The sequence below is a fragment of the Hippoglossus hippoglossus genome, chromosome 15, assembly GCF_009819705.1.
Source record: "Hippoglossus hippoglossus isolate fHipHip1 chromosome 15, fHipHip1.pri, whole genome shotgun sequence".
Lineage (NCBI taxonomy): Eukaryota > Metazoa > Chordata > Actinopteri > Pleuronectiformes > Pleuronectidae > Hippoglossus > Hippoglossus hippoglossus.
This window is the reverse complement of record NC_047165.1, coordinates 18841732-18853502: the sequence shown is the minus strand read 5'-3', so window position 1 is coordinate 18853502 and position 11771 is coordinate 18841732. Positions and strand designations below refer to the sequence as shown.

At 40.4% G+C, this 11771-nt stretch overlaps 1 protein-coding gene across 3 annotated transcripts; it reads right to left on the bottom strand.

Moving 5' to 3' along the window:
* Positions 1-213: 213 nt before the first annotated feature.
* zgc:110045 (uncharacterized protein LOC664755 homolog) lies at positions 214-11700 on the bottom strand. Of its 3 annotated transcripts, XM_034609393.1 has the most exons (14): positions 11343-11700; positions 10050-10090; positions 7858-7968; positions 7648-7671; positions 7493-7525; positions 7271-7387; positions 6912-7043; positions 6349-6477; positions 5148-5237; positions 4471-4512; positions 3980-4055; positions 2950-3002; positions 1878-2047; positions 214-1530 (listed from the first exon to the last, which is right to left on the bottom strand). In XM_034609393.1, the coding sequence occupies exons 3-14, from the start codon at positions 7933-7935 to the stop codon at positions 1170-1172; spliced, it is 1305 nt and encodes a 434-aa protein (XP_034465284.1). In that variant the 5' UTR covers positions 7936-7968; positions 10050-10090; positions 11343-11700; the 3' UTR covers positions 214-1169. The 3 variants fall into 3 exon arrangements, with proteins under 3 accessions (XP_034465284.1, XP_034465283.1, XP_034465285.1); XM_034609392.1 differs by lacking the exon at positions 10050-10090; XM_034609394.1 differs by lacking the exon at positions 10050-10090 and having other exon boundaries at positions 214-576.
* Between the last annotated feature and the right edge of the window lie 71 nt (positions 11701-11771).

The following is an 11771-nucleotide window of genomic DNA, read 5'->3' as shown; positions in this document are numbered from 1 at the left end:
GTGGTTTTCATATAACTCATTGCAGGTTTCTACCACACCACAGACATATTTTTAACATTTAATTTATGTATTTTGTATTTATTTTGTATAAACTAAACTGAACTAAACTGATATTTCTGAAAATGTTGATGTTTGTATTTAGGGGCATAGAGATAAGATATAAGATATAAGATTTACTGCTTCAACAAAATTAGAACAAAACAACCAAATCTGCATTGTCGAAAGTCCCATTTATTTCAGTCATTTCATCAGCAAATAAAACAAATGTGCATCGTTTGGGGGGTAGACCCGCACCAGAAACACATGCATAAAACATTTATTACAATAACTGCTCAGTATTCACTCTAGACGCTGAAAGTTGAAGCATTCCACTCATTTAGGTTGGAGAATAAACAGGAAATACTCTGGCGTACAGAAACAATTTAAATGAGTTAGTTAGGCCAGTCCCGCTCTACAGGATTACTGTGTAGAGTGAAATCCACTAGAATCCAATGTGGCTTTTAGGATAATCCCATCAGAACTGCAACAGTGCAGCGTTACTACAGAACACCCAAGCCTGTTAGCATTGATGAGAGCCTACAGTGAAGGAAAAGGGGGAAATATGACAGAAGAGTGGAGCAATCCTTGTGAAAAAGATACTTAACACACTGATTTCTATCGTACAAGACAAACATTTTAACAGCCTGCTGCCAACAAAGCACCACGTTTTATCATATTATTATTGATTCTCTAAGAAAAACTGCTTGTAAACTAGTTACACAGATAAAAAACTAAGTCAATCTTTGCATCATGGAAAACACACATGGTGTAAGACTTCATATAAAGCTCTGTAACATGACTCCATTTGAAAAATATCTTCTTTTAGGAAACTAATACAAGCCTGAGTTACCCAAAGTAATTGTCATGCATGTCCAAAAGATAATACTGAGTTCATATTCACCTCCACTCCCTGTTTTAATTACTGAGGACATGGTTTTTTTTATGCTACCATCCTCCCAGTATGCTTTCAACATTCTCCTGATTTATTGAAAACAAGTATTACGCTCGCAAAGCTTACACTCACTGGCTATTTTCAAGCCTTTACCCTTAATGTTAAATAATTTGACTGTACTGTATATTGATAATGTCTTTCCAGCCTGCTAACACTGACTGGACTTAAAAAGCAGACATCAATAGGGAGCAAACTTCTGGCGGTCAGATTTTTTGATACCGGAGGTCTGCATTTTTGCGGTGAATGGGGATAAACTCTGTGCTAGGCTAGAAGCAGCTGCTGGGTGCATAGCCAGGACAGGCAGAGTTTTCATGCCGAGAAGGCTGGAAACGGGTACGGCGTAGTGTGGGTTTTGGAAGGCTGATAAGGTGGAAGGAGATTGGACGTTAATGGTGGTTGGGGCTTGGGTTGTGGCCGCCAGGACGGCCATAGAGGTAGCAGCAGCGGAGGCAGTAGGAGCGGACTGAGCAAAGCTCATGTTGAGGTCAACTGAAGTCGCTGCGGAAGCGGCCTGCATGGTGTATTTAGCCATCTCTAAGCTGCAGGTTGTGACATTGGGAGAAGGGGCGGGGGAGGGAGGGGTGAGACGGCGAGGGGTTTAGAGAAGGGAGTGAAAAATGAACAGGGGGAGGATGGATGGAGACAAAGGAGAGGGGAGGTGAGAGAGAGGAAAAAACATAAGAATCACAGAAGGAAAGTGTTAAAAAGCAGAGACAATAAGGAATTTAATGCAGTGAAGAGAACGGAGCAGTGAGCTGGAACAAATCCAGCCTCACCCTGAGCACAATAACTCTGCCCTAATACAATAGCATTGTGTTTGGCTGTCTTATCATCGGACTGTGATGTGAAGCCCTGCTGGACGTGGCCAACCTGCGTAATGTCTTACCTGGCGTTGATGAGGTACTGGGCCACGCTGATGCTGGCCAGCGAGCCGGTGATCGTGACTTGGCGCATGGCTGAGCCATCAGTGGCGCTGGCAATTTTGATGTGAGCTCCAGAGACCTGGCGAATCTCATTGATCTTGCTGCCTTGTCTTCCAATTATGCAGCCAATAAACTAGAAGGGGAGAAATGTGAATAACAAAACAGCTCATGTTTCCGTTTTTTGCAGGAATTGGATTTCAAGGCAGCATTTGGAAGTAACCACTGAAACAGACCACAAAAACAGATCCAGATAGATTTCTACAGAGGAAAAACACATTTCTAGCTTAGTTATTGTGAAAGCACAAACATCTTATAGTAATATTACTAAAACACCTTTCTATAATTGTAAGATTAAAAGGAATGTAATGATATTCAGAATGTCATCACTGGATCCCTAGCCATGCAACTCTATTAATATGAAGAAACACTCAGATATTCTGGGTGATATTATATGGAGGCCTACTTGCTTTCCTGCTGACAACTTAATTAAAAGATTTATATCACTCATATCTGTATCATAGACTGTGTATAAATATGGACAACAAAGCATTTTGGTCATGACCTGGTGGCTGGCTGCAGTATAGGTCATTACTCCCAGCTCCTCTATGTCAATGATTGACAGCTGAGACTGATTCATGATTGGTCGATATTGTAGCCTTATTTCAGGATAATGGGAGGAAGTGGAGAAGAGTCTATCTCTATTTACAACTTTATTTACTTTAATTCTACAGAAATATAAAGCACATTTATCTAAGATATGTGTTACTATAAATCCTTAGAAACACTGATATATATATATATATATATATTCAAGATAACTGATAATATTAGCACAACAACAATGTGTGCAATGGATTTATGTGAGCCAGAAAGAGACAAGTGATGAAATGCTTTGTGCTCCTTTTACAGGAGGTGAAACACTAGTGTCCAGACATTGCTCATTAGCCGTCCTCCTGGGAAGTGTTGATGACAGTAGCATGAGGATTACCAGTGTGAGTTTTAGTGCTGCAGGAGAACAAACAAGGTGGCACTTACATCATTAGGTATTGCCAGCTCTTGTGAACTTGTGTGGGCAGATGCATCCAAACCTGCAAAGTAGGACAAGGAATGCTAACAACAGCATGGCACTAATGGCTTCCACTTTCATGGCATGACAAGTTGGCCTACTTTATCTAGTGTATCACTGTTGCACTGCTAAATTAGGAACATTCCAATGGCATATGGCACAATGTTTTTTCTAGTTAGACACGTACATATTCAACACACATTCTATAAACACATTTCACACGACTACAATAAAATAAGCTAGTTTAACAATAAAAGTGAGCATGTGTTATAGGTTTTCATCAAACCAGTGCTGCCAATGTAGTCATACTGTTTTGTTCGCAGTTAGTTGTGGCAAAATATATGAGTACATGGGGTGGTTCAGGTCAGGGATGGTTTGGCCAAGACAATGTTAGATTTAGGGCAGAAATGTTGCAGAGGTGAAGGATGGGTCAAGAGATTAGGATTTCATTTTTTTTTCAGACAGGGAGACTGGGCGAATGGAGCTGAAACTTTGGGAGGATATGAGAGATAGTGAGAAATGATTAAATATTTACTCTACTGTAAATATTTCCTACCATTTTTCACATTTCACTCTCAGAGGACTCTCTTTTTTCTTTTGTATTCTAACCTTTATATTGTTTTGTCTGCTTGAGTCTGTCACATACCCTTTTGGATTCTACATATTTCAGGGACTGACTTTAAAGATTGTTGACAACAAACTACTTTTTTGCGTTACCTTAAAACTTTACAATTCTGTTTACTATTCTTCCATCTTTTATTCTATCCTCTGGTACAAATAGATGCAAATTACCAATGCTTTTTTTTTTTTTTACATATATACATCTCTCTAAAGTCGCTTTCTACAAAAAAACAACCTGTGAGAAAGTCTGTAAACACTGAAGGAATGGAGACATCCTTGATCCTCTCTGAGGTGACAGGGTTGTTTTAATGGTGTGATTCGTAGAGGAGTGAAGACAGAGGGATAGATGGACTTCCCTGGGGAGCCGTGGGTACGTACCAGGGAAGGTAGGGTTGCTCTGCCCAAGGGAAGGGAGGGGGATATGCTGCATAGCCAACTGGTGAAGCTTGGTCAACTGCAGGGTAGGAAGGAAGTTAGAGCTAACCAATCAAACTGGATTATTTCAGAGGAGCTGACAACTACAATACAGAGCCAATCTGAAGTTCACAAACATCACAGACGGTGTCAGTACGAAGAGTTTAATTTTCCTTCAGAGAGCATGCTGGCTTATCTAGGCAGTCATCTGAAAATGCAGTCACATCTCTGGCTACAAAGCTAAAACTGATCATGAATTCTTTGAGATCTTCCATTTAATTTCAATCAGTGCATGCTGCTACCGTGTGTTAGAGTTAGTAATGTCAAGAGATCAGGGTTACTGAAGTTTCATCTTCGCAGAGTAGGGCACACAGAGGGCGTAGTGGTGGCTTGGAAGGAGTGGGCAGGAGTAGGTCATTACGGCACATGTCAGTCACTCGAACAAGCATACTTACATCTTGATGTGCAAAAGCATACTGCCCTGGAATTGCAAAGGCCTGGAAGGAATAAAAAGAATGTTATCAACCACGTAAAAACACGGTTATGTGACTGAGAGGTACAGACTCGTTTCAACATGTCACTCCAAATGGGAATTTGTCATAGAGGATGAAAAGCATGCTCAGTGCAGTGGTTTCTGAAAATCCATCCCTGACCTCTTTTCCATAGCTCTAATGTGTATAGATTTGATGGAATTTCATCTAAATGTGATCTGCTGTCTCTCCCCCCCACCCTCTTTTGACCATGGCCAGAAATCCAATAACATAAACAGATGTTTGATAGGTCAGAAGAGACTGTGCCAAATTCAGGACAGTGGCTGGCCAGCTCTTAGAAAACGTGCTTTAGTCACGACATTGTTCAGATTTCCCACGGCAGGGGAATTATTAATGTAAATGGATGTGCTTCAGCTCTGCCAAATACTTTTTAAATAAGATCATTACTGCATCTTTCTGCTTACAGCATTACAATATGAAGGGCTTATAGTTGAATAATTACACAGATGTGACCTTCGCTTGGTAAAAACATACTTGATCAGTGTGGCTCTGAGATCACACATAATAAGGGGCCTATTTGCCAATGTTTTTTCACAAAGAGGCTAATATCACACCTACATAGCCTGCAAATGGGTACTTACTTGTGCATGGTGCTGCGGTGCTAATACTGCATGAGCACCTGCAGGTATGGCCTTTGGACGGTAGGGAATAGTCGCTCCTTTCGGTGGAGACTAGAGACGCAGTCATGCCAACAGAAAAGGAGAGAGAAAATTATTCACTGCTACAGCTGAGAAAAGAATGGCACTGAGGCATTTTATATCCCTTTTTATCTCACTCGATGAATCTTTTCATACCCCAGTCATTGCTTGGACGTGACATGAGACCTTGGGCTAAAGAGACCTATGATACAACTTTAAATAGACCTTTTATCCTGACGATTCAAAGTTGTCAAGTCAAGTCTGATCATAAATCTAAAATCTTTTTCTAAGATTAACAATGCATGAAGGAACCCATTTTACCTATATTTTTAGGCTTACATAAATCACTAGAAAAAGTGATAACACTATGCTGAAAAATGGCATTATGACATGTCTAACAAGTATCTCCATGCTAACTGGGAGATTGAGAAGAGGTCAACTATCCAACTCTTCCAAGCCATACTAACTCAACATCATAAATCATAAATCAGATTTTTTTTCTAAAATAATACATCAACATGTTTGTGTTAGAGAGGAAAATATATAGAAAATGGAACCAAATGGTTTGACAAACTAATAATGCTATAAAGCTGGATGTTTTTTTATTGTTCTCTTTCATGTTTGGAAGGGGAGGGAGAGGGAGAGGTGAGGGGTATTCAGCGGCAACATGCAACTTCACCACTAGATGTCACTAAATCCTACACACTGAACCTTTAAGTAATACATAACAGTTTTATTTGAATCAATAAATAATAATGATAATTTATTTATATAAAGCACTTTTCTTAACAATGCTATGAATTGCTTTACAAGGAAGAAACACTGAGAATACAACAATAGAACGTGACAGAGTAGAGAAAATATAGTTATATATATAGAATAGAATAGAAAATAATTATTCAGAAAATGAAAAATATTTCAGCTGATTATTTAATATAAATAAGAGGCAGTGCTTGTAAAAGTGTTGCATGAAGTTTGTATGAAGAGTTGATAGGGTTAGATAAAAGCAACACATCGTTCTGACTGAAAATGTCCTAGATGTGCTACTGAGTATCTCTTACCGCAGCCTAAACAAATGAGACACACTTGACACCTAAACAGAGATGCAGAATGTGAAGATCATCTGCTGCCTGACAGTGCTTACCTCCAGCATGACAGAACAGATGTGTCTTACACACTGAGTGATGGCCTGTGGAGTGCCCGAGATTGTGACAGCCCTCTCTGTGGAGTCCGGCAGCATGTCTCCAGCCACCTGAACCTGGGCGCCTGTGGTCTTTAACATCGCCACACAACAGAAGAAGCAAAGTCTATTTACTGCTGAAAAGAGCACAGGCATCACCCAAATTGAAATTCTGTTTCAAGCACCCTGCAAATTACCCCCGAATCCATTTTGACATGCAGGGAGCAGCTGCAAGCCAAGTAGCGCATGGGTGCTCCAATATTTGTAGGAGGCATACACAAATATTGTCCATTCAGAATGAGTATTCAGCCTCCGCTGATCTTTACAGGCATAATCAGTTGGATTTTCATGAGCAGCAAGCAAAAAAACTTGCACACATTTTGAGGCAGAAAGATGCAAGAAAAGTTTGACTGGAGTGTTTGATACTTGAGGTGTCGGAGCCCTGAGGGGGGGGTGGTTTTCTGTCACCACTTGGGTGCAGACAAACAACTTCCTGATGGAGAGTAAGAAACGAAAAGGAATCCTACCTCTCTGATCTCTTTAATCTTTGAGCCTCCTTTGCCAATCAGTGAGCCACACTGGCTCCCTGGGAAAACCAGGCGAAGTGTCACAGGTGGCTTGCTTGTCACGTTGCTGTTTGTCATTGCTGCAGTAATGTCCTGAGGGAGAATTACAAAAATATATTGTTGAATTTTTTTCAGAGCATAGACTGTAAGAATGTCAGCTTTATTTGAGTCTTTTTTTTTTTTTTTTGCAAGACTGAGGAAAAGGTGCATTCACTGTGTTTCAGACTTCACACCAAGTCTTCAAAGAACCTCAATATGATGTTATATCATGACATGCTGAAAGTTGCAGTGGAGTTTGTTGTGTATTAGTTCTGCAGCACCTCTTCAAACTTCAGTGCGATCATGGAGAAAGCTTTAAAGATGCCCTCTGTGGGTCCTGTGATGGTGACAATCCTCTCAGGAGAAGAGCCCTCTGATATGTTGATACGAGCACCACTCTGGAAATACACATCCACAATTATAATCAATTAGTTCTAATTAACCTTAGGGACCCATTAAATCATATATGTTTCCACAGTATGGATCTGAGAGAGACGTCTCACCTCCTCTCTCATCTTCTTTACGGTTTCTCCTTTCTGTCAGAAATTATAAAAGAGGAGGCTTGATTAGTTTTACAAGGCGAAGGAAACAAGACAAGCAAGCGAGAAGGAAAGCAGTATGAATCAATGGATATGGATAGATTGTAAAATAAATCTACCTTGCCAATTATGCTGCCAACTTCCTGTGGATGAAAAGATAACAACGAGTGAAACAAGTGGCAACACACACAGGATTTTCTCTGAACAGCTTCTCACATTTAAACGGATGTAATCCTTTTAACGGCAATGACAGGCTATTACCCCACCATTAGGCTTTTACTACAAAAACACACTAAATTACTGTTACTATTCCCACGTCTGCCCATTACCTTTCCATGCATCAACAGCCTCAGCGTCAATGTAACATTCAGACTCCCATCTGAAGCCATCTCTTCCTTGTCAGACATCCTCTGTGTTTTGCGAGCTTTAAAGTCAACACTCTGCAAGAAGAAAGACATTGTCTGAGACAGTTCTTGTGTGTCACCTGTGCTCCAGTGTTTCAGGTGGTCCAAGACATTAAAGTTAAAGAGGCATTCTATAAAATCCAAGTGTATTTTGATGAAACTTGTGCTACAGTACCCGTTCAGTTGGGATTCAAATAACTAATTAAAACAAAGCTTATTGGAAATGTGAACACTTGGACATTCATTAGTGTGATAAGAGCTACCTAAAATTGCAAGAATCTTCTTTGGATGAACTGTACGTGTGCTTTGACTTTTCAGTTTGGTCGATAATCTACTAACATGGAGGAGGTGGGAATTATTAACTATACTGCAGCCAGCCACCAGGTGGGGATCGAGATGCTTTGGCTTTACTTTTGGGGATCCGTCATGTCATCCATCTTTATATACAGTCTGTAGTCTCTGTATATCGTGATACGCTGGCGACCTGGTGTACCACACCTATCGCCCAATGTCAGCTGTTATTGTCTCCAGCCCCCCATCCTCCCACGACCTTCAAAGGATAAGTGGTATAGATGATGGGTGGATATGGTACTTTATTTTGATTGATTTCAAATATATTTTTTCAATAAACCCTCAGCCTCCCCTGTGTCTGTTGAGTTTGTGTGGTTATCATCACTGCTCCTCCTAACTGCCCTCTTCTTCTTCTGTGTATTACGATCAAACGGCTGCAGGAAACGTGAAATGTAACATATCCTGGGCTCAACCAGATTTCTCTGGGAAAGAGCTCCCACATTCTGTGTAAAATCTTTCATGAACTTGGTGAAGGTTGCGTCATCGTTGTTAAATCAGTCTGAAGCAGTGATTTAAAAAAAACTATGCAGAATCTAAAGTAACTGGAAACTGCTCTGAAGTTGCTCAGCGGCTTTTACGCTTTTAAAAGGAGCCAAATTCCCTCCTTTTTAATAGAATTTATCAGGGGACTGATGCTCTCTGAAGAGTTGTGGATCATTGTTGTTCGTCTTCTGATCGAGTTGTGAGCGGGGGGAGAAGATAAGCCTATCACTAGGTGCAATCTTCACATGGGACGGTGTCTTTCGTTCCGGCTAAATACAAGTTGTGTGACTCCCTGTGATTAGATTAGATACAAAGGAAGCCTCTTGTGCAGTGCGAGCCTGAGGATCGAGTGTGTGTGACTGTCTCTTAATATCTCACTGACACCACACAATGTAGGCTCTGTCGTGGCCGCGTATCCAATTTGTTGTATTTGCAGAACAAATACAGAATGCCTTGACACAGCGTAGGTACTTTATGGCATCACAACAGACAGACAGACGTATCCTATATCTATAAAAGAAAAAGGTCATGTTGTTTATTAGATTATCATCGTTTCGAGAATGTCTTTATTACATTTACTCATGCCAGGATTGACAAAGTGCAGTATTTGAGGCACTGTGTCCAGACAACCGACTCAGACTAAAATTTGTCTGTCATAAAATAAATAAATAAAATAATAATAACTAAAGTAAAATACTAGATATAAATACTTAAATAATCTAAATAAAAAATGCACTGTTACAATTGCTGTTTTGATTTAAGGCCCACTGATTAGCCGGTCACATGTCAAACTTAAAATCTAAACCTAAAATCTGTAGATTTACTCGCAGAGACAAGGGAGGAGGTAACATGGCGGCACGCTATTGGTGAGTGTGTGTGAGGCAGTTAATCCAAAGTTTAAATCAATCCATGGTTTTAACCCTACGACATTTTAAAGCAATGGTTCAACAAATTGGGGAAATACACTCATCCGCTCCCTGGACGAGAGATTGATTTAAAAAAAAGACGGAAACCTCTCTCTTGTTTGTACTGTAAAGATAAGGCTATAGACAACTGTTAGCTTAGCTTTGCACAAAGGCTGGAAGCATGGGGTGTAAACCTATCCCTGCTGTGTCCAAAGATAATCCTCCTACAAAAACTAATGTGTTACAACTTCAGTTTTAATAGACACAGGCAGCAGCAGAAACAATCTTCTCTTCTAACTCTAAAAGCAACAAAGCCTATTTCCCAAAATGTTGAACATGACCTTTGACCCTCCCACACGCTCAAGCTGAGATACTCACACAAACCAATAAATACAGAACTCTCTGCCGCCATTCCACTCCTAAAAAGAAAAAAAGGAGTAAGTTTGACTCTAGCATGCTTTCTCTGGTGATAACACAAGAGAAATGTAGCAGCATCAGTGTGATAATAGTAAAACAAGTCTCTCTGTGAGACGAGTTCACTAAGATATTGTTCACACATTCCAGTGTGGAGCTAAAACACTTAATTCAAACCATATCGTGAATAAGTGGAGGGGGTGTCTTCCTGTTAACAAGACTCAGGACGCTCCATGCATCATTATAAAGTTGCAGTGAATACATCAAATAAACAGCAACATATCTGTCTGATCCTATGGCCCGGGATTTGTTTAGTTAATGCTAAGACCCTTTTGACCCATTTCTGTCACCTCGAGCACGTCAGCACCCACTCAAGACTTTCAAACAAAACACTGGTGCACAACAGCACCCACAGAGGGTACGTGATAAAATGGATCATCTAAAGGAAGCCAGCACCCACAGCACTGACACACAGAAATGTGTTTCTGAGACAATCAAAAACAGGCCATTAATCCTGGAGGGAATTGAAGAACAATGTCTAAGTGGATTACTTGAGGAGTCGTATTTGAAAATGTGCTCAAATTTGAGGCTAACACAAAGGATTCAGAAGATTGTGATGAAAAGATTATTGCAAGGAACAGTATTATAAACAATAGTGATTGAGGAAAAACACACTTAAATAGACATGTTTTTTTCAATGCCCACATTTTGACAGAGCATTTTAGAAATAATTTATCTTTATCGACATGATTTTTTTTTTTTCTTCTAAGGCAACAGTAACTGCTTATTCAATATCTAACTGAATGTTCTATTAATAACCATTTGTGAGCCTCTGCATATTAGATTAGAAGCACGGGGCCTTACAGCATGGCTTTCCTCCCTCAACACAAGGGTTACCGTACTGCAGATTCATCACATGTCTGGTTTAATGTGATATTAATTACAGCTCAAACCATCTCTCAATCTAAGATTTCAGCAAAAATGCACTTTTACTGCAAAAGAGAGCACAGAAATAACTCAAATTAACTCAACCTAATGTGAGTCAGGAGAAGTGTATTAAGAAAAAGACTCTAAATATATAGAAACTAAAAGGCAGAGCCCGAATTAAAAGGTACATTTCAACTTCATGTCTGGCTAAACCCAACATTACTGTAGACTACAACATGGTCACCAACACAAACTGAACTCTGAGCTTCTCTGTGTGGTTTGGAGAAAGGCCTGACAAGTAATGCAACAAGAATGATATAAATCACTGACCTTAAATACAGAATACTTGCTCCTCTTCTTTACTTCCTCTATCTCCAAAATGAACGTTCTTTTACTTTGTAGTCCGTGTTCAATGTTTGCCCCCTTTGTTGGTTATCCACAGAGTGGACAGATGGCTCCCTGTGCCCTCAGACCGGCTGGAGCGGAGGCTGGCTTTGCTATTAGTCCCTCAGCTTAGCCCAAGATAAGCCCCTACGCAGGGCAAGTGAACCCGCATCTCTTGCTTAATTCTCCCTGTCACAGCCACCAAAGAGGCGTTCCTCCGCACGGAGATCCACGAGCCGAAGAGGCCTGAGGGCAGGGCAAAGAGGCTCTATGCCTGGACACTGTCCAGCATGTAGAGCGAGCTACACTTCCACCACAACAACAAAAAAACGAGGTCTAGCCTTTTGCAGGCATCAAAAACACACCGAGAGACAC

Excerpts from the sequence above, each read along its gene's own strand:
- zgc:110045 (XM_034609393.1), bottom strand. The coding sequence starts at position 7,935 with ATGTCTGACAAGGAAGAGATGGCTTCAGATGGGAGTCTGAATGTTACA. Across the intron at positions 7,672-7,857 it reads GGCTGTTGATGCATGGAAAG|GAAGTTGGCAGCATAATTGG; the intron begins GTAATGGGCAGA and ends TTTCATCCACAG. Across the intron at positions 5,238-6,348 it reads TCTGTTCTGTCATGCTGGAG|TCTCCACCGAAAGGAGCGAC; the intron begins GTAAGCACTGTC and ends CTGCGTCTCTAG.